Below are 24,312 nucleotides of genomic sequence, written 5' to 3'. Positions count from 1 at the left end.
CAAATTATGCTTTGGCAGTGTCACCAAGTCAGTTGTTTCAAGGATTTGAAAGAAAGGTTGGCAGATACGTCAATAAGCATTACTTTTAATGCAGAAAAAGACAAAAGTTCAAGTTTGAGAATACAGTAATAATATCATGAATACACACATTAAGGTAATAATGATTCCATCTAATCTCTTCTTTTATCGTTGTTTAGCATCCTGAGCACACAAAAATATGATTCAGAATCTGCTGAAATTTGTAAAGTTTAATGACGAAGTAAAAGAAAATTTTGAGTTCATTAGTTGCACATTCTTTTTGTCTGATTGATATTCAGAGAAAATACAGAGTAGTTTCTATGTATTGAGATGAGACAACCTTGGATTATATACTACGAACCCCTAGTCTTTTTAACGATATACTACTACACCCCAATCTATGATGATTATAAGAGGGAAAACAAATACAAATAATAGCAGAATATTTTCTTCAAGTCGTATCATATATCATAACGTCAGAGAACAAAAAAATCTCAAGATAATCAAACTGTGTTAACAATAAGCAGACATAGCACAAGAGTAAAACAAAACCTGCGAATCTCAATCTTAACAATTCCCTCATTTTGTAGTATGATTTTTGTTAGGTGGTAACAAAAAAAATTGGAAAGGAAAAAACAACAACAACAGAGAAATCTGTGCAGCCACATTTCCCCACCCATTTCTCTTTTGCTGCCTTCCACTATGATTCACATCGGGTGGAGAAGCATTTGGGCCCTGCTTTGTCTTATATGAAAAACACTCTTTGGCTCCTTTCACTCAATCTGAAGTATTCCCTGAGTTTCAGATTGGTAATTCCTGAGCTGAGCCTCAGAGCAGAGGTATGTGTACATGTGCGCACATGTACGCGCATGTGTGTGTGTGTGTGTGTGTGTGTGTGTGTGTGTGTGTGTGTGTGTGTGTGGCACATAATAAAGTGTAAAAAAACAACAAACTGAATCCAAAATAATCAAAAACACACATGATTAGTGCAGAGTAACATTGCATTGGTTTTGGCATTGATAGATAAAAATAACATGGAATGGCTCATCGGCAAAGAAAGCAAGGTAACGGAAATCATAAAAGAGAAAGAAAATAAACTTATAGCTCATGTCCTCATTTTATGTAACTGCACTTCATGGAGTACCTATAATAGTTTTCACCAGCGATCCAATACGCAACTGTTACACTGAATTAATGGCATGGGCCAGTTGAGCTCATGTATTAAAAAAACAAAAACAAAAAAGAAATAATACAAGTACCTGAATATAAGAAAGATGATTCCCAAATATATTCTCAAGATATCTGGAGGTTTGAATGACACTTAGCAGATTTTGCAAAGTGTACAATTCATTGCCGAGCAGCTTCAACAGAAGGAGATGACGAAGCGATAGCTCTGCTTGGTGAAAATAAATAAGTCGCTTGATTTGTTTTCTTTTTAAAAAAAAAGGCTTTAAAATAATCTTTCAAATATATTAATCGGGTGTAAAAGTCTATCAGCGTCTCCTGTAAAACGGGAGTAAAAAGGCTGATTAGCTAGCTAGATCTACATGCTCCTCCATGCAGGCCTGGTGTTCCTGAGCTACTACCCTACTAAGGGTCATAGGGAGATAATGTCTTAAATTACTACCTACAATATCAACAAAAACACCAGCCTACCCACTGGCAACATCTTGCTCGATTCTGCCTCGTTTTGTTTTTTTGTTTTTTAATTCAAGTTTCAAGAGGAGAGCTAGCTGGACCCTCAATAACTCAGTCCAGATCAAGTATCTTGTTAATAATGATGATATACGTGTGATGGGGTTCTCAGCCTGTGACATTCGATCACAAACACAGGAGTCATCTCAAAGCAGCATTACTGGTTTTTTTTTACACAGCAGCCAACTGACACTGGAAAGGCTGAAAGGCATTGTGCTCTACCAAACAGCTACGTCTGATAAATCACAGGGATTTGGCAAACGTGCCATCCAGTGTGTGGAGTTACATTCATGACTGTGCTGTGCAGAAACAGGATCCGAGTCAGCCCCCAAAATTTGAATCACAATCTCCACAACTGTATCCAGAGAATATTGGGTTTACCATCAGCAAGCAGGGTGATGGTTTTCATGAGCAGACTAAACATGCAGTAATGAGGTAGACTATCCACCTTTAGATAGGTGATAATAATGAAAGACAGAGAGAGAAAGAGGGAGAGAGGGAGGAAGGAGGGAGAGAGAGAGAGAGAGAGAGAGAGAGAGAAAAAAAAATCTCTGACTAGAAGCTGGAAACCACTTCTGGTCTGACATTCACCTGGCTCCAGGATTACTGGATGATCAACTGCAATACCAAGTACAGAAGCCAATACATTGCCTGAAGCTTTACCCTACAACCTGTCCCATGTGTTTTCACAAATCCTCCCCCAAGCCATATGCAAAGGAACATTCTCGGCAGAGGTACGTTTCTGCCGTTGTCGGACACTGAGGTGTAACAATTAAGAAGGAGACTGAAGATAAGGCAGCTAAAGTGTAGGTTTTATCCTTAGCACTCTGAGTCATAAGAAAATAAAAATGGCCCTCAAGATAGGCACAGTATGGATAAAAGTAAAAAAAAAAAAAATTAGAAGAGGAACAAAAAAAAAATCTACTGAGATAATCTGTTGTATGACATTGGTCAATACATTCCAAAAACCCCTGACTGAACAGCAGTGATTCATTAAGAAAGCGTCCTGAGTGCAATAATACAGCAGTATTCCTGAGTGTTACACCAAATGACAAACAAACAAACAAAAAACTTCTTCATGAGCAAAAAAAAACAACCAAAACTGTTTTAACCTGAGGTAGTTCCAAAAGCAGCCTCGACGGGTGGACGGGGATCGTAATTTCCCATCTCTCCATCGAAGCAGTTTGATTAGCCTCTGCTTCCCCTGGCGTTCCAGCCTTCCCCGTTTCCCGCCTAATCAGAGCTGTCGCAAGGCGCCTCCTGGTGGCCATGCTCTTCTTCGTCTCCTCTGGAGGGAGACGGCTTTCCCTGAGAACCCGGCGAGGACTGCTGTGCTTTGATTGGGCAGCTGGCAACCATGTGGTCAATGCTCTGGCAGAAATGGCACTTCTTCGGCTGCGGAGGCAACTTGCACTCTTTGGCGTGGTGGTCCAGGCCGCCGCAGTTGTAGCATCTGCGTGAGGTGGAGCAAAAAGAGAGAGTCAGCAGCGTTCAACCCGCAGTATCATTTTTTTTTTTTTTTTTTTTTTTTTTTTTGGCACAGTGAAAGCAAGATACACGATCTAAGACGCAGAGGCAACGTTTCGCCACTAGATGGCGACATTTCACCCCTGATTAAATCTCGCAAGGGCATTTCAGGTCACACTATATTGCATCGATGGGGAACATACCAGGAGAATCATTTATATACGGTCTGAATTTGGTTGTAAACTGCGTGTTAGCATCCTACTTTCATAACTGTCACAAAGGTTTTATTTCCACAACCGGACAATTCCATCAGAATATCCTGAAAACTGTAGCAAGAAAAAGAAGTAAAGGACTTTCCCATTACGGGGGAGTACATCGTCAAACTACAGGTATATTGTTCAAGTAGAGCTTCCAACAGGAATTTTCCACAATGTAGAACCTTCTAGTCCTCGCAGCAGTCCCCCATTTTGCTCCGTCATTTCTCGCTATAGTGAACAGCTTGCCCCAATTTGTCAGTTTGCCACGTCAAAAAAATTTCTGTTGCACCAATGTGTCAGAGTGATGCATCCCATTCATTGGCAATGAACTTTGGGAGCAAACACCAAGAGAGGGTCACCAGGAACCACCTCAAAGAAAAGGCCACGCGTGCAGGGGCGTAAGACAGATGGGTGGTGGGCGTGGGGCGCTTGGCCTGTGCCACCTCAGAACCCGCCTCCTCCCTCCATCATTGGGGCAACAGATGACGTTTGATGTTTGAACGGGGGCGGCTGCCGAGGGGTCAGTGTCGCTTTGTGGTGGGCGGTCGTTCTGGTGGGTGATGTCAAGTTCTATAGTGGCATCACGGCGGAGGCGAGCCAACATCAGCATCCATCAGGAGGAGAGTGGAGGGAAAGGGGAAGTGGCTCCTTTGTCTAAAAAAAACTGCAGCAATGACCCCTGAACCCTTCTCGATCCTCAAGCCTCCAATCCTTGCCCAACCCCCTGCCCCCCGTTTGCATTTACTCATACATTGTTGTCATGACAACAGTGACCTTTCACCCCCTTGGCCAGGCTCTTACATCTGTTATCAATTAAATGGACAGCAGCTTTTTTTTTTTTTCTCTAACCCCCCATCCCCTAGCCTGAGTCATACGGAGGCACACGTTTAGATTTAATTCCACGCAAATGCAAACAGCCACATCTCACCACACCGGTGTGGACAGAAAAAAATAACTCAAATTAGAAGCAAAAAAAACTTCTGACACCTAATGATATCTGACTGTTGGGTATAAAGATGATCCATCAATCACGCATAAACCAATGAAACTCTGTCCAGGGTTGCATAATGAAACACGCTAGAGGGGAGCGATATCTTATCGGCCCATCAATGGATCGCTGTGTGGCCCAAGGAGAGTTATTGAACCGGAGCAGGCCTCCCAGGACCCTTTGAGGCTGTAATGATCTCTGTTCTCACACTGACTACTCTCTGGCTCTAATCACAGCTGACAGGAGTTGATACACCTCTAAGCCTGTGTTACATTGCTTTTTAAAGAACCCCCACCCCCAGCCAACCCCTCCCTAAAACAAAAAAACACAGAGGGTCCTCGCCTTTCCATGGTTTGCATTCCAACTATTAAACAAATCAGAAGAACCCTTCGAATGAAGCACTGGTGCCTCTCTTTGCTCTAGGACTATGTGATTTTGAAACAGTTCATTCTTTTTGTGAAAAATTAGAAGGACTTTGTGGTAAAGTAACAAACCAAAGTGTGTGAAATGTAAATACTTTGTGGGGAATTGAGGTTGCATATCAAGCCAGGCGGAAGATGAGAGTTGGTGGGTGTGAATCCACCAGGAGCCAGCAGATTTAAACAGTTATTGATCCGGGTCACACATCAGGCCTGCTGCCATGACCCTTTGCTTTGGTGGCTGAGGGTGGGGGTTGGTGTCAAGGAGGAGGAAGTGAAATGGGAAGCAACTCCAACACCCACTGCACATGTGGGCCAAACTGGATTGTCGAGCAACTCTAAATTGCTTCCATTTTTTCCTTTATTGTTTGCTTTTAATGTGCGTGTGTCGTCCTTTGCACCGCTGCTTTTGCAGCTTACCTGTCTCCCTTTGAGCGCCGCTTCTGGACCTTCTTGCTTTTGGGTCTCCTCTCGCTGCCCACGCAGTGGGTGCCACCCGGACCAGTGACTTGCTGTGACTCCAGGCCCTTGGATGATTTCTTGAAGGTGAACTCGACCTCCTCGCCTTCCTTCAGGCTTCGGAAACCATCCATGTGCAACTTGCTCTGGAAAGGGACAAAACGATCGGTATGAAAAGGGAGTCGGAGCTGGCAGTTTGTCTCGTTCTGCCGCGCCACGTTCTTCCAAGATACGATTTTGAAAAATCAAGTTCTTGGTTGGATTGGGACAAACACGTATGAGACCTCAGCTGTGTCGTGTTTAATGACAAGCTTCCGGCTCTGCTGTAAATTTATTTTTTTTACGTAACCAAAAATTTTATTTCAATACTTTGAACCTGGAGTCCAGACTTTTATCTAAATACTGCTGCACGCACTGAACAAGAAACCAACTGAACATGTGCTCTGCCTCACCAACTTTCCCACCCACAGGCTCACCTACTGACCTGCATTAAAAAAAAAAAAAAAAAAAAGGCACCAAAGCCTTGAGCACGTTTTGTCTTTCGGCCGAGTCTGTGGCGCACCCCCCACCCCACCTCTCTGAGGAGCAGCATTCCACACGGCTGCCCCCACCCCGAGAGTCTCTTCCCACCCACATCACAAAGCTCCACTAACACACTGACCACCGCCGCTAACCCTAAACTGCAGGATGCAGGGGTTATTACTCTGGTTGGGGGTGGGGTGAGAAGGCAGCGCGGCTACTCTGCGAGGCTGGTTTTGGGGATGGAGGGGGTGGGGAGGGGGCTCGGGATGACATTCCTCGGATGGTTGTTTGGCAGAGATGTGCGGAAGATAAAACAGATACGGCTAAGATGCACATGATTGACGTCTCCCTTTTAGCCCTTTGAAACTGTGCTGCTGTCGTCGTTGCTGTTTTTTTTGCTTTACAAAACAAACACAAACTGGGAAGCTGAAGGTTAATAGACCGGCGGTCAAGCAGGAGCTGCGATTGTGCCTCCAAAGTCTGGACTCACTTTCCCTCCAATTCAGTCACATTTTTTACTGACGCCTGGTTCGCCTGATCTGACCTTTGAAAAGCTCTTTTCTTTGACGCCTCGACAGCAGAGTGTAACCTTTTTGTGCGTGTCAGGAAGGAGACGTTGTGTTGATTTCAGGAACGAGTAGCACGACACCGTTTTTGATGATAAATCCCAGAGATTACTCTACACCACAAGGAAAAAAAAACCCTCCAGAAAGTCCCCCCGGTGAGATCCTCCCGTTCACTTTACACCAAAGTGGCGGATCCCTGATGGAGCATGTTTGTTTTGACAGTCGTTAATCCTGTTTCTTTCGTCCCCGTTTCGTGTCGCGCCAAATCCCATTCAGCGATCACCAACAGCGTTCCGCCGTGTGCGCCCAAACGGTCGGCAATTAAAAATAATCTCGTCAAAGGAGACACAGAACGGCTTTCTGGCAACCAAACCCAAACAACAGAATCCTTTACGATGGGTTATGATGAAGATGAAACCGGCGATTAAGTCCCCCCTCCCCACCCGAGGACATTTCCAGCCTGAAGCCGAGTCCCTTGGCATCAAACCAAACAAACTGAGCTGCAAAATAACAACAATAGGGGGGAAAAAAAAAATGACCTCCTGTTCTTTTTGCCGGTTGAGCAGTTTTTCTGTGTACTCCCGATCGGCAGGCACAAACAATTGACAAAAGGGGCGGCCGCGACATGTGAGTGACAACACTTAGGTCTGCGAGCCCCCCCCCCCACAACCCCCAAACCCATCAGGCCTCTCTGCCCTCGTAACCGTTAACCCACTTCCTCTCCCATGTGTGACCTTCCCCGCCGTCCGCCCCACAACGGACACCTCAACGGTCAAATTGCCCGACGCGGAAGCCGTGCGTGGGCGCGTACACGTGCTCAGGTAAACAAACAGCAGCAGTTTGAGGCAGCCGCCGGAACCCAAAGGCCCGAAAGGCCTTTTTTTTTTTTTTTTTTAAATCAACGCCACGCTCGGGACTGCAAAGCATCCTGAATGCATCTGGAAGCCGAGCGAGTCGGAGAAAGACATCAGAGCGGCGAGGGACAAAGGCCGAGCTGCTCCTGAGACAAAGACGGGCTCGGTCATGGCCGAGGGGTGCTTCATTCGGATGCGTGGCTCTATTGTCCACCTGCACAAAGGCCGGAGGACCCCGGGAGTTAATTTTACTTGACACGCGGCCACTAATTTTAGGGCCGAGGCCTCTTTAGTTGCTCTAACCCCTACACATCCATCAACGGTGCACGCGTGTCCACTTTTTTTTTTCTTTCTTTGGGACGGTGGGGTGGGGGTAGTTGACCATGAGGGATGTAAGTCATTCGTTACGCATTTCTGGCACATAACGCGGCGTCACGTTGTGAGTTAATTTCACTTGGCGATTCCACAGACGCGACACAGCCTTTTTTTTTTCTCGCCAGCGAAAGTAAGGCGGGCTATTTGAACTTTCTCTGTTGCCCTTCCTCTTGACAAAGTCAACTTTTCAACTTTCAAAATGATGAATCAAGTTTCAAAAAAAAAAACAAAACGGAAAAAGAAATGCTTGAGCGAGCGGAAGCAGGTTTTAACACAGATAAACTAATGAATTTGTTCAGCTGTACAATGACGCTTAAAAAAAACATAAGAAGCAAGGATGCGGGGAGTGCCGTCGCAGTGTAGAGACAAGGAAGTTTACCTCAAATAAACCCTGAAAGCTTCATTCTTCAGTCAAGCTTGGCTGTGCCACACACACACACACACACACACACACACACACACACACACACACACACACACACACACACACACACACCAGGGGTTTTCGGGCAGCCAAGAGCCTTTAATCACTTTATGACAGGAACCTTGAGGGGAATAAGCAGCTCGTGGGGACGGCTCTCATTCACATGCTAAACCTTTATCTTATCAGACGGCAAAGGAGGCTCTCACTCATTCACTTGCATGAGAAGAAGGGAGGGAACAGCACCTCCCACCCCACCCTGCTGGTTGGCTATCTGTAAAGGTGAATGAGGATTTTTTTTTCTTAGGTTCAACCTGGATTAAATGTTTTATAATAATAGAGGGGAACAATACAGGCATGGAAATGTGCTATAAGAGAAGGAAGGGGGACACAAAGATGCAACATGTGATTTTTTTTTTTTTTTTTTAATTTACTGATATTTAGAAACATTACTGGAGGGAGGCATTAAATCTTGGTTGCTGAAATGTAAAATGCACCAGGACTGACTTTTAAGGTTTATTTATTTACTCAAATAAATTATATTTTGGGAGGGAAATCAGAGGTTTTAAAATTGTCAGAGAAATCCCTCCTCCACACGTTATTATATATATATATATATATATATATATATATATATATATATATATATATACATATATATATATATATATATATATATATATATATATATATATATATATATATATAAAGATTAAACGGCTCTGCTAATCGCATCAATGACTTCAGTTCTTAATCAACGATTTCTCTTCAATCCCCGCGAGGAAAGTTGCTCTACAGCTGCCACACGTGTTCTCAGGGAGTGACACATATTAGAACTGAATATCAATTAAAAGAAAGAGAAAAAAACTCACAGCAAAATGGCTGGGAAATGTAGGTGATTTTAAATGCAATTATTTAGTCGTACCTGTGTTTTCTTCTTCCCTTCAGTGCAAGTTTTTCAAGTATTTCAAATGTTTTTTTTGTTTTGTTTTTTTGGCACACACACACACACACACACACACACACACACACACACACACACACACACACACGGGTTCTTCCCTTCACCGGAAGCGTGTCATACCTGATGGACGAACACATCAACCGGTTCATCCAGCGGCACTCCCTCTCGGTTGGTCATGGACAGGAAGCCGAAGCCCATGCGGACGTTGAACCACTTGCACACGCCGGTCCCGTGGAAGGACTGCGACTCTTCCTCGGTGCTCGGCCCCTCGTCCTCCTCGGTCTTACACATTCCTGCAAAAAAAAAAAAAAAAAAAAGGAAAAGGGAAGGCGCGTGGAGCCATTAAAGAAAGTATATATATATATATATATATTCCACCCCCGCATACGACCCCAAAGTGCTTGCACGACAACAAAAACTAAACGTAAAATTGAAAAGGGGAAAAACTGCAACAAGCGAATAATTCGATACATTCGTTTCTGCCGTCTCTTCCGTGGTTACATCATCAATCAATACGAATCAATGAGACGAAAACACCACGCAGCAACAGCAGCTGCAGCCCTCTTCCGAATATACATTAGGGGACAAAAACACGGTTACTTTCGTTAAGGCCACCACGACTCAAACGACCCTCCTTTCACAAAAACTAAAATTTCAACCCAGAAGCAAACTTTACGCATCAATCGATTTGATCAAGCCAAACACCGGCACGCGGATTTGCTCATCACGTGCCAGTGTGTGTGTGTGTGTGTGTGTGTGTGTGTGTGTGTGTGTGAGAGAGAGAGAGAGAGAGAGCGAAAGAAAGAGAGAGAACAATGACCCGAATCATTGCAGAAAGACGATCCACGGGAAGAAATAGATAACTTAATTAGTGGAGTTTCTGCCCAAAGAAATATCTTGTCTAGCTTAGCCATCAACCCCCTCCCCCGCGTCCCTCCAGCCGCATGCAGCCAACCTGGGAATTCCTGGTTCGAAACGGAGCCCATGTCTTCAATCCTGCCTCAGGTCAAAACGAGCACCTAAGCTACAGAGATCCTTGTCGAGCCCCACAGCGCTGCTTGATCCGCGTAGTTTGCCACCTTCATGCAAAATGCGGGGATACAGAGAGAGAGAGAGAGAGAGAGAGAGAGAGAGAGAGTGGAGTGGTGCGGGGGTGGGGGGGTGGGGGGGTAAACAAAGGGGGGCTGGAGACCTCACTCCCCTTCACCCCTCACCTCTCAGCCCCTAAACAATAGGGGGTGGGGGTCCCCGGGTCGGATTTTTGCATAGCACCCCCCCCCCCCTTCAAAATACTCTCTAAACAATTGAGAGCCTCTCCTTCCAGGAACAACTGTAGAACCAACCTACCTTCTGCCATGTCGCTCGGACAGCCTCCACTCCCTGCTGCTGCTGCTGCTGCTGCTCTCCTCGGCGGTTTGTCCAGCTCTCCAGCAGTGGTCAGCTCTGTTGGTCAATTACAAATGACCATTTCTCATCCAACAACACCCCCCATCCATCCACCCACCCACCCGTCCGTCCATCCACCTTCTCGGTCACGTCCACGTGATTCACAATTATTGTCCCCCAGGAGAGATTTTGCATGTTTTAGTGCGATGGGAACACACACACACACACACACACACCCACACACACACACACACACACACACACACACACACACACACACACACACACACAAATCTTTATGTTTTGATTAAATGTCTGTTTTTCATCCACAGGTCGATGGTGATCACTAAGAGTAACACAATCATCATAAAATTGTTTTGAGAACATTGTGAGGAGCGATTTATATGCTGGTCATTTTAAAATGTAGGCCTGTAAAAAAAAAAATTATGAATATGTTTAATTCCTCTTTTCGATGAGATCTCAATTATGACAGACACCCAGTTTCACGCGCTTATTCGATTAAGATTTTATTTAGAATGTTCTTTCTTGTTGTATATATTATGAGGCCGAAACAAACCCCAAAACACCTTAACAGCAAAATGTGTTAAGATTATGTTGTTCTTCGTTTTAATTTTGAGATAGGTGCATCTTTGAAATGGTAAAAAAAAAAAAAAAAAAAAAAAAAAAAAAAAAACGAAAAGAATTCGATGAAGCCATTTCCCTTTGTTTGATTTTGACAAACAGTCCCCAGGAGTGTATTGTTTCCTTGTCACGGAGTTATTAAGCTTAAGTCCCTGCATGGCAGAGAAAGGAGATGCGTTTCCACGTGAAGGCGGAAGTGTTTTTTCTTCCCTAAACCGTGTTTAAAACGAAGCGGCCAAACTAATTTAAAACAACCGAAACGAAGAATCAAAGTGAACTAGAAAAAAAAAAAATGTAAATATGTTATTAGTATGCAAGAGTGATAACAAGACATACGATACTATATTTAACTATCCAGGCGGCTACAGCGGTACTTTTTAGCTTCCAATATGGCAGCAAGAAAACAATGCGAGGCGGCCTAACGAACTGATCGATCCGCGGTGATTGATCACATCATCGTCAGATGTTGACTCGTGTCCTTGTGGAGTGATGGATGATATCAGCAGGGCAAAGTTATCTTTTAACCACGGCTCGAGATGAGATGGAAGAGGCCAGAAGCGCAGAGAATAATAATAATAATAATAATAATAATAATAATAATAATAATAATAATAATAATAATAATTTGACCTCATTAATTGACTACGATCGTGATATTTCATCTAGTAAACAAAGAAAGTGTTCCTTAATATTTTTATAACGTGAAAATATTTTAAGTTAAAAGCAGCATTTAATGGGAAAAAGGGAGAAAAGGTGCTTTAAAACACAAGAATCGAAAAAGTTGTCAATCTGTGAAGAAAAAAGAGTTACTGATTAAACAGGCTGCAGATCTGATGGTGACTCGGTGACGAGTGAATTGTTGAGAAGTGACTTGTCGATTCCATCGCAACTACCACAACGACCCCTTGTGGATGCGCAAATTGAAACATTTTTGTCCCAAAACGCTACCAATTGACAAATTTAAATGTCCCCAAGCATTTCCAAACAAGACATTCGATTGGATAAAAGCTTGAGACACATTTACTTGTGCGTACCCCCCCCCCCTCCCCACGTGTCCACACAAATTGTTTTATGCTTCTAAGTTATTTTCATTGTTGAATCTGACCGTCGAAAGTAATACTGAAAACCCACAGTTTGAAGTTGTTTTAATATTTAAATTTTATAGGCTTATAAATTATTCGCATTGTTGTATCTATGACCGTCGAAAGTAATATTGAAAACCCATAGATAGAAGTTGTTTTAACATGTGAACTAAACCCTGAACAAACAACAAACTATAAAATCCCACTATAGAAACAGGAAGATTGAAAACTTTCACTTTTTACGCCTTTCAGTCGACCCACCACCCTGACCGCGACAAAAAACTGTTTTTTTTAGCATTTCAAAAATCAAGACATTAACACAACCAAAAATTCCGTCTGCAAATTAGGTCCTTGGTCATATCTTTCATTTGGCTGCTCTGGACTCGAGGAGACAAGTCTAGAAAATACAGCTTTGTCTCTTTGGATGTACAACAATTACCCGGTCAAATCAATTCCGATCGCACTATTTTGGTTTGATCTTTGAATCGACTGTGAATAAACTTTTGTGACATTTATAACGTTTACTGGCCTCAGGTGATTTCAAGCCGAGGGATCAGGGCCAAAGTGCCACAGCGGATTTTGACAGGAAGTCACGGCCGTACTTTCGGCTGGGCTCAAGCCAAGTTGACAATAATGTCTAATATCTTATATCGGCTCCCAGAGCATTAAAAGTTAATAGCCATTATTTGTTGGCAATCCTACGCTTTAATAATAAAGAATGAACGGTTGGCTCCGTGAAATCTTGCTGGGCAGTAAATGAAACGTCTGGACAATTAAATTGCAACGCACAAGAAAAACAAATGATATTCTTAACGACAGCGTGTAATCTGTACAATGGCCACTAGATGTCAGAATAACTTTGAATCTCGCAGAGCGAGCGTCTCTGGGTGTTATTTGCGCAAGAGGTTGACTTGGACTCTAAGGTCCTCAGAATCATATTAACTCATTTTCACAGACAGCAAATCGCCTTGTGATTTTTATTTTATTTTATTTTTATTTTTACTATGCACGCAAGTACTGAAATGAATGCGCCACGTACTGAAATGATAAGCAAAACCCACCCACCAGCCCATTAAGGGTGGACCGTACTGCTCTCTCCTCCCCTCCTCCCCTCTGCCTCTCCATCATCTGGCCGGTGTCAAACAGATGGATCAGCTTGTGGGTGGGACGCGTCGGCAGAACATAGTCCAAGTTTAGAGATCAGTGGACATCATACGAGAAAACATCATGCATAGGCTATACACGACAAGGGACAGCAAGAGAACGATGTTTATTAGGCTGCTTCAGATCTGAGCAGGAACCTTGGTGATGCAGAATTTCATTGGTGAAAGTTTGACCGTCTGGATATCAAGTCTGGGCTGCAAGCATGTAGCCACTTTCCAGACTGTATGAAGCGAAGCGACATGCACCGTTTGCCGGGAAAAGATACTTCCAGGAGTAGGTAGCCAAGAACCTCGAGCAGGACAGACAGACGGACAGACAGGGGTGTGTTTGTACTCTGCGTCCCGTTCGAGTCGCACGGAGCTTCTGCTGCTTTGCCCACCCACCCCAAAACAAACATGGCCAGATTACGGAGGAGAGCGTGCATCGGTCTCTTTCTCTTCACGCTTTTCGTCTTCGGCACCATGATGGGACTGAGGACCCTGAAGCCCAGTGACGGCTTCCCGGATACCGCTCCGGTTTTGGAGCTCCTGCCGATGGCGGCGGTGAAACCGGAGCGGCGCTCCGTGTCCCGAGACGCCACCGCGTCCACGGGTCAAGCGCAGCCGGCCGCCGGCAACGCCGCCAAGCCCATCATGACCAACTCCGGACCCGATGGGACTATATTTTATGACGTTCACATATTCTATTACGCCTGGTACGGCAACCCCCCGATGGACGGCAAATACATCCACTGGGACCACATCCTGGTTCCACACTGGGACCCCAAAATCGCATCCAGCTACCCGAGAGGGCGACACATGCCGCCCGAGGACATCGGCTCCAGTTTCTACCCCGAACTCAACCCCTACAGCTCCAGGGACCCGGACGTGCTGGAGTCCCACATGGAGCAGATCGGATCGTCCGCAGCAGGTAAAGTTAGTTGAGATTGTCAACGATAGGGACCTTTCGCGAGGAGAGGTATGAAATATGAGGAGGAGTGTTGAAGAAAGAAAAGAAAATGCTTGTTTGCTGTTTCCAGGGCACGTCAGTAGATTCAGCACCACGCACGGCTGGACAGCTCCCAGCCCGGCTCGGAGCAAAGTCTCCACAATCGTTCGCAGCAGGAAAAGGAGAATAATAATGACTCGATTGAGGCGTCAAGTAGTTGAAACGTCACTTCAAGTAGCTTAAAGTAGGGGGGGAAAAGTTGTATTGTTGTGTCTGAGTTGTGCTTTTTAGATAATATTTACTGAAGAGTTGGACGAGATGCTGGAAATTTCCATTTCTCCACAGGAAAACCTAACGGGGCAATCATTAAATGATAATTTTTCACTTTGATAAAATGGCACACTGCTTTGTCCATCTACCCACCCAATGGAGCCTGTCCCAGCTCTCTTAGGGTGGAGGCAGGGGCATTAAGTCATCATTTCATCGCAGTGCCAAAACACAACCAACCTTTAGCATCTCACCTACAGACAATCAATTTCTCAATTAGCTTAATATGTGTGTGTGTGTGTTTGGATGGTGGGGGAGCAGCTGGCGTGGCCTGACAGAAGCTGGCTGGGAGAACATGAACATTTCACACAGAAAGAAAGACCCCAGGTTTGGAATCAAACCCTCAACCTTCTCGCTGTGAGACCATGCACTACGTAGTGCATGGTCCCAGCGTCACCGTCCAACTGCTCCAATACACCCGGAACACTGGTGAGCCATTCAATTGTGTCAGTTACAAAAGACTTGCATACGAAGAGGGGGATGTGTCCGTCGAGCCAAAATATCGTTGGTTTTTTTTTGGAGATGGTGGGGGGAAGAAATCTCATGAAGAATTAATGGGTGTGGTCTCATACTAAGTATAGCCTCCCTAAAAGATGGGCCGAGTGCCAGGGACTGGTTTCGGGTGTCCGTCTGGTGTGTTCAGCCGTCATCAGGTCTGCATGCGATACAGGCCTGTGTGTTGCTCTCCTGTTGTTCAGCCGTTCCCGTTGTTACTCGACACCGCCCAGGTTGTCGACAGGGGCCGTTCGCTCGCTGACAGATGGACCATGGAAGTGCCACCTTCATGACTACTGCTCAAAACAATCCATTTAATTAGAAAACACAGCCAGCCAAAGCCCCTCAGGTAGCCAGACTGCTGCTGGAAGACTAATGCGAAGCCGCTAGACCAGATCTGGGAAATTTATTCTCTCACACACACACACACGCCGACACGTCCTGGTATCGCCATCTAATAGTCCCTGCAGCGTCAGACACCGGTTTAATGAATGAGCTCCGAGCACACAGACTACGTGCCAGCTCCCATCTGGTGCCAGGCACTGTTGTGGCTGATGTAAAGTTCTTATTGTTTTTTTGTTTTTTTGCCGAGTGTCTTCAGAGCATGAGGAAGCATTTCTCACCGTGAAAATTCATGGGCTGCCTCGCACTTGACGGATGAAGAGAGATAAGCCACTTAACTGGGGGGACGAAACAAACGGGCCCAAAAGACGGTGGATGCATATTCATCCATCAGGTGCGGCAGCGGAGTTGACGGCAAAGGATCACAATTGAATGGCGTTCACAAAGAGCCATCAGGACTAGAAACAGACATTAAAAAGAGTTTATTTACTGTGTGAAATTTCGGAGGGGTGGAAGCTTTCAAATTCCTGCGCTGACAGGGGCCTGTTGTGCATAAACCTGACTTGCTATTTACAGTAATTGATTGCGGTGGGACTTTGTTCAGTGGATTTCATAAAACCTTATACAGTTTTAAGGAAATAAATGACAGCAAGACTTTTTTTCGACCGAGGGTTTGCAGTGTTAACAGTATTTCTTACACGCTCCAGGAACAAAGAACAACTTTACTTTTCAACTTTTTTCACAGTTATTACGCCTTTTGGAGCATACAGTGTGAGCAGCAGATCCGCCAGTGTCTTTGATCCACGTTGGTTTAATTGGGCTCTTGCTTCTCTGTGTCACCAGGGGTTCTGGTCTTGTCCTGGTATCCACTGGGTCTGGCTGACGACAACGGGGAACCCGCTGAAGATCTGGTGTCGTCGGTGCTGGACGCAGCGTACAGACACGGCCTCAAGGTGAGAAGCAACATGGATCCAAAAGAAACCTCCAAATTTGTGTTATTTGTCATATTTTATTGTACTTAATCCACATAATTTCAAATGTTGGCTGCACCAATGGGAGAAACACTTCAGTTTTTGCCAGAAAAGGAATAAATCCACGTACAGGCAAATATTAACAGTGATCTCATCGCGTGTCTAGAATAGGATGACGTAATTTTTAATGGCAAAAGTGGCCCCGCCGCGCTGCTCAGACCTCCAGCCAGGAGCAGCTGTTTCCTCTCTGACACATGAGACCAAAGATTGAGAGCTGCTTAACTTGTTCCGCTGCCTCCATTAAAGCGGCCGGTGCTACTCAGGGATTTGACTGCAGAGCCTTTCAGCTTCAGCGGCATATCCAGCATTAGGACCCCCCCCCCCCCCCCCAAAAAAAAAAAAGGTCAAAGAGCTGAGAGAAGAGGATTGAACCAGCCTGAGAGAAACATCGTCAGGGTGGAGCGTTAATAGGACGACTGACAATTAGGCGAAATGGAAACAAGCATACGCTCAGTGTCAGCGTACTGAAGCCTTTTAATCTTTCACAGGAACTACTGAGCCGTAATTCCATATTTCTGCACGACGTCTAGCCGGCGATGGAAGTCGACGGGCCGAACGGTGGGAGGGGGAGACGGACGGTTTACAAGATTATCTTTCTGTCAGCGTTTGACACAGCAGGGCAGCGACAGGCTCCTAAGAGTTTTCTTATGTCAAAGCAGGTGCTATTAATAATGCACCAACATACATCTTTCAAGTTAAGTAGAAATCAGCCAGCCAACGTCTGGGAGAAACCCCGAGCCTTATGGAGCACAAGAGAAAAAACTGTCCCCACGATGCAACGGGCAGTTGAGATAAAACAGACGACACGTAACGCTTCCCTCTAACTTCCACTCAGCGTTCAAACTCTTCACACATATGAAAATGATCTCGGTAGAGGTCGATTAACAATGGCCCGGTATAGCGGCACAGATGCCGTCTGTGAACTTAGAGCCGCGAACAATCTGGACGAGTCTCTTGTCGCCCGGAGGACACAATGTCCGTGCTTTTCCTTGACAGCAGCAGCAGCAGCAGCAGCAGCAGCAGCAGCAGCAGCGCCTTGAGTCGGTCTTCAGCTCTCAGGAAGTGAGAGAATTCAGGGGGTTCTTTTGTCTCCCACATGTCGTGTGAAGCATTGTTTCCGCTGCACTGTTGGTTTTTACGTCTCAGTGTGTTCAGACTGAGGTCAGTCAGTGAGTCCTGACCACAGGGTCAGTGGAATGGAGGGTTGCCATCCAAGCGTGTCAGAGTTTACACTATATTCATTTAGGCGTGAAATGGTGCGAGCCAACACCAAAATTGGTCTGATTACAGCCGGTAACATTTACACCACGATGTCAGGTCAGAGGAAAAGATCCCCTTGTAAAACAACAAACTATGACATGTTGTTTTTCTTTTTCTTTTTTTTTTTTTTCACAATTTAGAGACATTTTGCACACCAGACAGCTGCGGCAGGTCAGAGTGACTCAAAAGAAAATTGCCATCGAGCTAAACGGTTCAAAGCGAAGCTGCATGTTTGGTGCTGTTTTTCCCAAAGTAATCCTCTTTCAGCTCTCCTTGTTGTGACAAACCCCTCCCACCCCCACTGCCGCCAAGGACATTTATCTTTGGAGAGCTTCTTCGTGCATAATTTCAGCAAAACGCTGACAAGGTAAAGAACTTTGGCTTTCATCACTCGAAACTCTAATGCAAATTCTGTCAAAGCTGCAACCTTAAGTCGCTTCTTGCAGCATAAGAGAAGGGGAGGGAAGCCCAAGTGGCAGGAGCAGCCTTTGGAGGTCCCGCAAGAGAAGCGGCGACAGCCAAAAACATATCAGATTAGGATTCAGGAGGCTCCCATATCTGCTCTCAGACTTGGCGCCCAAGTGGCCAGCAGACAATCTGAGGACTGCAGACATCTCAAACATTGTGGATGGAGAAGATCAATGATTATGACATGATGGAAACGCTGACTGATTAAGAAATGAGGGCCAATTGTATTAAAAGTTATAGTGGTTTAAGTGGTTAAAGAAGTTAAAAAGTTAGAAGAGAAATTCTGATAATTTGATTAACTGCTCAAATATAATGACACAGTTACAATGGTTCATGAAACATCAGAACATTTCTCTTCATCATTTGGGTCTGACCCAAGTCAGTGTTCATGAAGAAGATGAAAATCTCGAAAATGATTGGGCGAACTGCCTGTCTGTCAAATTTAGCCTTTCCTTTAGGTGCGTTGGGCGGCATTTTCCAGAGATATCCGCCCTGCTGCTACGTGCTGGAGTGCCAGTATCAGTCTGGATTCATTTGTGAACATCAAACGTCAAAAGCTTTTTCCCAGTTGGGATAAAACAGCTAATAGCACCTACGCTAATCTTGTCGGCAGCAGCAGCTGTTGTTGCTTCTTCTGTGTGTTTTTAAAAGCAGTTGCTTCTCGCTCTGGCGCCCCCTGCCTCAATACCCGGGAGGACAAGTGATCGTTTAGGCGGAATCCATTTGAAAGTTTAGGCTTCGACTGAAAACGCCGTCTGCTGGAAACCTCAGAGTCGAAATCCATCCGTCCAATTGCCACGCTTTGGTCATGTCCTTAATTATCTGGTGTAACGACTTAGGAAGTAAGTGAATGGAAACCATCAGCGAATCCAGCTTTCATTTGCAACCCTGCAGCACACAGCAGCTGATACACACTGACCCTCCTGTGGGGTGAAGCTGCACTAGAAACCAATGAACTCTCCATTATATAAGTTGAACAGGGTTGTCAGCGGTGCCCACACACATACACACACACACACACACACACACACACACGCACAGACACACTGCTGCCTCGCACCATCACGACACAAGTTGGAGAGCAGATCACATGGAGACTTGGCGGCAGTGCGGCGGCTCAACCTTGTCTTCAATTGAAGCTGAAATAGTCCTTCTGCGATGGGGAGGGGGGAGGGGGGAGGGTGGAGGTGGAGCAGCAGCAGCGGCAGCAGCAGCAGCAGCAGCGGAAGCGGCACCGGGGATATGCGCCGTTGGTCCCATGACTCAGTTTGCCTCCCTGAACAATCTGCACCCTGAGGGGCTCTAAGATGTTCCAGGCGGTAAATAGGCCATGCAGTGGCTGGCACACATGAAGGGTGTGTGTGTGTGTGTGGGGTGGGAGGGAGGCGAAGGGGGAGGGGTTTAAGGCCAGTGGAAGGGCTCTGATGCCGTACATAGCCGTCGCCGTGTTAGCGTGCAACGCGCGCTAACGCTATGCTACAGTGGCATATGAAGCGCTCGCTCCCTGCCGGAACTGTCGGGAGGTTCTGGACTCTCGGCTCATGTCGGTCCCAGACGGCCCTTCTGTGTTGTCCCTCTTTCTGCATGACACGCCATTTGATTCCACTCTGCTCGCCTTTCGCCACGCCAGGGTTGCTGCCAGACTCGTGACGTCGACGCAGATGAGGTGTTGAAATTGCGCGGGCTCTCGTCTCGCTTGCCTCCAAATTGCCGCCCAGCAGCTGGACGGCCGCGCTTCAAGAAGTGAGACAAGTTCTCCACCAACGCATGTTTTTTCCATCATGCAGCTCTCTAATACCTTCAAAGTCTTACCCAAAAAACGGGTTTACTGGAGCGCAATCATACGAGACGCCCAGAGAGTTTTTGGGCTTTGTAACACTTGAGTGAAATGGGCCGCTGTTCTTCTTTAAACCTCCATCTCGTCAGCCGAATGGCTTCAGCGGCATCAAAAAGCCAACAGACGTTCTTCCCGCCTCCGGCACGAACACCTATTTATGGATGCGCTTTTATAAAAGGGAGGTCGAGCCATTATGTCCAGCCCCCCCGCCCCCCCCACACACACACACACACCCATGCTGAAAATGACCACGGTCAGGCAAAGAGGCTTCACTGCAGTACACATTTTAACAGCCCATGGAGTTACAAAACGTTTAGGGTTAGAGGTGAGAGGTCAGGTTAAATTCATTTCAAATTAATGTTTCCTTCTGGAGGAGTTGTTGCTCCCGTCAAAAGACATTATATAGGACATTCTCTGCTGGTATCGGACCTGAGTTAACACTATTAACAAACCAGTTTTGTCTAATATTATGTACCCTTACTATTGAAATACATATGTTTTGTGTTTTTTACACTAAATTTTTCACAATACCCTCATTTTGGTGTTTGGACAACTGTAACATGTTGGATCACAGGACGCGTACGTGTGAAATTCGGCGCAGAGAAAGTTAACTGGCCTCTGCATTGCAGACCCGAGGTCTGATCGGCTCTCGCAAGTAACTGAGGTGCGCTCTCTTACAGCGGACAGGAGCGGGCAATGTGGATTCTGCTGGCCTAAGGCAGATTTCATGGAACCCGACAACACAAACTAGCTGAGATATGATTAGCTAAAAACTCTACCGTAATATACGACAATGGAGGCAATGCAACCAAGTGGATATTATATGATTTGAAAAGGACAGACTATGGAGTATAACTTTATTATCATATTTACGGGAGAATGTACTTTTCTAAGTATGGTCAGGCCAGCAGAGAAGGCCTAGCTGCTCTGCTACTGGAATGAAAGTTCAAATGAAGGATTACCCATGATTCCTGGCCCGGAAGCTGCTGCATGTAGCCTTTTAACACGGCAAACCATAATGACGTTCATTCTAAACATTAAACCAGCCAAGCGCAAGTTAAGTGTCAGCATTTTTAAGCGCACACCATTTAGCGCAGCGACGTTAACATTTAGCGGCTGTACGCTGGCTATTGCTCAAGGGAAACAACAAGCTGGATGCACACTCCTGTTCCACCCTTGTGTTGCTAACTCAATCATATCTCGCACCCATTTAGATTCTGCTGGCCTTAAAAAAAAAAAATAAAGCCCTTAGCCTTCACTTTGTTCCCCCAGAGTGTCCAGCACGGCAAAGCGTTTCGCTTGGACGGTACATTATTTATCGTTCCGTGTCACTCAATTCTCCGGTTGCACTTTAAAATATTGAACTTAAGACCACTTTCAGTCAACCTGTCACTTCAGTTCTTGGTTTTCCTCCGCTGTCCTTGCAATGCATATGTACAGGCTGGTTGCCAGCCACCACAGGGGAAGCGCTTCAGGACCAAACTATCTACCGGGTAACACGCTACCTCGGAGACATGAAGGAATGTAAACATGCTTCTTTACAGCCACTTCCTGTACATAAAGATCTGCCTGAATGGCTAAATGAGACGCTCTGTAGCTTCAAGTCAGCCATGTACTTCTGAATTAATACATTTTTAAACAACCTGCTGACAGGTGAAGTTTATGCCTTGCTTGTTAAAGGCTCAGTGTGGGACGCTTCAGTGCCTGTGTGTATTTCCTGATGGTTTCTCCAACATATAAGAAGAATTAAAGGAAATTGCAACTCACGTTCTTTGCTTAGTTTTCTTGTATTTATCTTTCTAAAAACATGCACTGATTCTGCGAGTGATCGTCCTTTAAAATGTGACCTACTGGACCTTTTGAGTAAAACAAAGAAAAGGATGTGCGTCCAGTGGTGGGGCACACTGTCCCGCACCAGAATTCAGATTTTGGATCGATACCTGTAAAGGTCACTGTTGAGTGCTGACCGCAGTGTAATGTTTAGTGACGGTAGATGATGAATGGAAACCAGCAACACTTTGCGTCTGTGCCCACCTTTTTTCCCCCAGGTGGCTTTTCACCTCCAACCCTACAGAGGACGAAACGACCAGAGCGTGCATGACAACGTCAAGTATATCATCGACCGGTAAGCACGTGAGGGGCAACAGTCGCCTAAATTCCGAACATTCTGCGCTAAAATGATAAAATGTCAGTCTTTTCATCACAAACAATGTCTTTTTTGATGTTTTTTGATGTGTATGCTGACGTATTGTGAGTCATGTTGGGTAGAACCATGACACAACAGAGGCTTTTTTTTTTTTTGGAGTCATGAGTTGTGTAAAGTTTTAAACGATAAGGCACATCTGACATTGCAGACAAGTTTCAAATGGCATTTTTAAATCTGTCACTCATTGGTGTCTTTGCAGGTATGGCGACCACGGAGCCTTTTACAAGTTCGTCACCAGCACGGGCAAGAGCCTCCCACTGTTCTACATCTACGACTCCTACCTGACTCCGCCGGAGTCGTGGTCCGAGTTCCTGAGCCCGAGCGGCTCCCACAGCGTGCGCGGCTCGGCCTACGACTCGGTCTTCATCGCCCTGGTGGTGGAGGAGCGCCACATGCACGACATCCTGGCGGGCGGCTTCGACGGCATGTACACCTACTTCGCCTCCAACGGCTTCTCCTACGGCGCCTCGCACCAGAACTGGAAGGTGCTCAAGGCCTTCTGCGAGGGCAACAACCTCCTCTTCATCCCCGGCGTGGGCCCCGGCTACATCGACACCAGCATCCGGCCGTGGAACAACCACAACACGCGCAACAGGGTCAACGGGCGCTACTACGAGACGGCCCTGCAGGCGGCGCTGAACGTCCGGCCCGAGGTGGTGACCATCACGTCGTTCAACGAGTGGCACGAGGGCACGCAGATCGAGAGGGCGGCGCCCAAAAAGACCCTGACCCGCGTCTACCTGGACTATCAGCCGCACGGGCCGGACCACTACCTGGAGCTGACGCGGCGCTGGGTGGAGGAGTTCACCAGGGAGAAGGCGCAGTGGCTCATGTGAGTCGAGGAAAGCGGGATATCGGGATCCGCGAGTTCGGAAGAGGCCGTTAAAATCCCAAGAGGACGTTAACGCGAACGAGGAGGCCGATCAGCAGTGACGCAACTCTGATAACCCCCCCCCCCCCTCCCTTTAATTGAATCATATGCACACAGGCCGAGCTACAAGAACTCAGCTTCAGTCTGCGGTTTGGTCGGGTTTTCAGTTAACTGAGCATTACAGTTAATGGAATTTCTCCTGGTTTTGAAACAATCGCGCAGGATTTTGAAACTCTTCCCAGAATGCTGATCTTTTCTTTTGTTTGTTTTTTTCTCACCACGTAATGCAACTTTTAGCGCAATCGCCACAAAACCAGTTCCTGCCTGAGATCTTAATACATAGTAAATATGTGTCGCCACGCGAGAATCGTACCCCCCAAGCCCTGCAGTCGAATCCTTTTAATAATTCAATCCGACAGACACACAAAAAAAACAATGGGAAGCTTTTGGTGCAAAGGACTCCTGTGTTTTCAAGCGGTTACATTAATAAAAATGTATGACGGACGGAAGCACTCTGGCAAATTGTGTTTGCGTGATTCTGATTTCATAAGAACCTGCGGCGCAAGCACTTTATGTTGGTTTTTGTTTTATTTATTTTTTTCCCATTTCCAAAGTGTCCCCGGGTGCGAAGGACACGTCGGAGCAGATTTGGCTTTTCTTCTTCATTTTTAAAACATTTACAGTCTAACTCTTGATTCTAGACTCTGTTAAGGATAAAGTGAGCGAAGGCCAAAAGATGATGAAATAAAACACAGAGAGACTCCAAAAACCTTAATAAAAAAAAAATACTGTATTGTGGCTTTGCCAAGGTTGTGCATCTGATGATGCACTCTGTTTTTTTTTTTTTTTTTAATGCTATTGGATGGTTGTAAATAAATATTCTATTATTTTATTTGCCATCTTTTACAGGAGGTATTTTAGTTGCCAATCTTAAAATTAATTTACAAAATAAAAATATTTGGGGTTTGACATAAAAATGCAAAGGTCCCATATAATTCATGTGAAATCCCCAGTAATGAGAGAGGTCCAACCTTTACTTCTTTTCTATGTCCGCCTTTCAGCAGGTGCTTCCAAAGACACACACACAAAGACACAAGAACACAGTTCTGAAAATCTGCCCTTTGTGATGTCACGTACTGGCAGTAAACAGAGGGCTAAACATACAGTTTATTGTAGATCTTTACTTATTTGTGTGAAACGGCTCCACTTGAGTGCAGCATGAAAAACAAATATCCGAAAATGGGAATAATATGGGACCTTTAATTTACA

The 24,312-nt window shown here is 45.6% G+C and overlaps 2 protein-coding genes across 3 annotated transcripts; one reads left to right on the top strand and one right to left on the bottom strand.

The window, feature by feature from the left end:
• Positions 1 to 1,706: 1,706 nt before the first annotated feature.
• On the bottom strand, positions 1,707 to 10,494 carry lin28aa (lin-28 homolog Aa). Of its 2 annotated transcripts, none has more exons than XM_076050961.1 (4): positions 10,353 to 10,494; positions 9,126 to 9,298; positions 5,265 to 5,449; positions 1,707 to 3,166 (listed from the first exon to the last, which is right to left on the bottom strand). In XM_076050961.1, the coding sequence occupies exons 1-4, from the start codon at positions 10,360 to 10,362 to the stop codon at positions 2,947 to 2,949; spliced, it is 588 nt and encodes a 195-aa protein (XP_075907076.1). In that variant the 5' UTR covers positions 10,363 to 10,494; the 3' UTR covers positions 1,707 to 2,946. The 2 variants fall into 2 exon arrangements, with proteins under 2 accessions (XP_075907076.1, XP_075907075.1); XM_076050960.1 differs by lacking the exon at positions 10,353 to 10,494 and adding an exon at positions 9,961 to 10,117.
• Positions 10,495 to 13,271: 2,777 nt separating this feature from the next.
• LOC142904764 (glycoprotein endo-alpha-1,2-mannosidase-like protein) lies at positions 13,272 to 23,587 on the top strand. The gene is made up of 4 exons (XM_076051056.1): positions 13,272 to 14,188; positions 16,214 to 16,323; positions 22,015 to 22,091; positions 22,372 to 23,587. The coding sequence occupies exons 1-4, from the start codon at positions 13,675 to 13,677 to the stop codon at positions 23,006 to 23,008; spliced, it is 1,338 nt and encodes a 445-aa protein (XP_075907171.1). The 5' UTR covers positions 13,272 to 13,674; the 3' UTR covers positions 23,009 to 23,587.
• The last annotated feature ends 725 nt before the right edge of the window (positions 23,588 to 24,312 follow it).

Source organism: Nelusetta ayraudi, unplaced genomic scaffold, assembly GCF_046127955.1.
Source record: "Nelusetta ayraudi isolate G7.1 ecotype Tasmania unplaced genomic scaffold, CSIRO-AGI_Nayr_v1 ptg000131l, whole genome shotgun sequence".
In the NCBI taxonomy this organism is placed as follows: Eukaryota; Metazoa; Chordata; class Actinopteri; order Tetraodontiformes; family Monacanthidae; genus Nelusetta; species Nelusetta ayraudi.
The sequence above is the reverse complement of the archived record's forward strand: the minus strand, read 5'-3'. Positions and strand labels throughout refer to the sequence as shown.

Excerpts from the sequence above, each read along its gene's own strand:
- lin28aa (XM_076050960.1), bottom strand. The coding sequence starts at position 9,991 with ATGGGCTCCGTTTCGAACCAGGAATTCCCAG. Across the intron at positions 5,450-9,125 it reads TTGATGTGTTCGTCCATCAG|AGCAAGTTGCACATGGATGG; the intron begins GTATGACACGCT and ends GTCCCTTTCCAG. Across the intron at positions 3,167-5,264 it reads CGGCGCTCAAAGGGAGACAG|ATGCTACAACTGCGGCGGCC; the intron begins GTAAGCTGCAAA and ends CACCTCACGCAG.
- LOC142904764 (XM_076051056.1), top strand. The coding sequence starts at position 13,675 with ATGGCCAGATTACGGAGGAGAGCGTGCATCGGTCTCTTTCTCTTCACG. Across the intron at positions 14,189-16,213 it reads GATCGGATCGTCCGCAGCAG|GGGTTCTGGTCTTGTCCTGG; the intron begins GTAAAGTTAGTT and ends CTGTGTCACCAG. Across the intron at positions 22,092-22,371 it reads GTCAAGTATATCATCGACCG|GTATGGCGACCACGGAGCCT; the intron begins GTAAGCACGTGA and ends GTGTCTTTGCAG.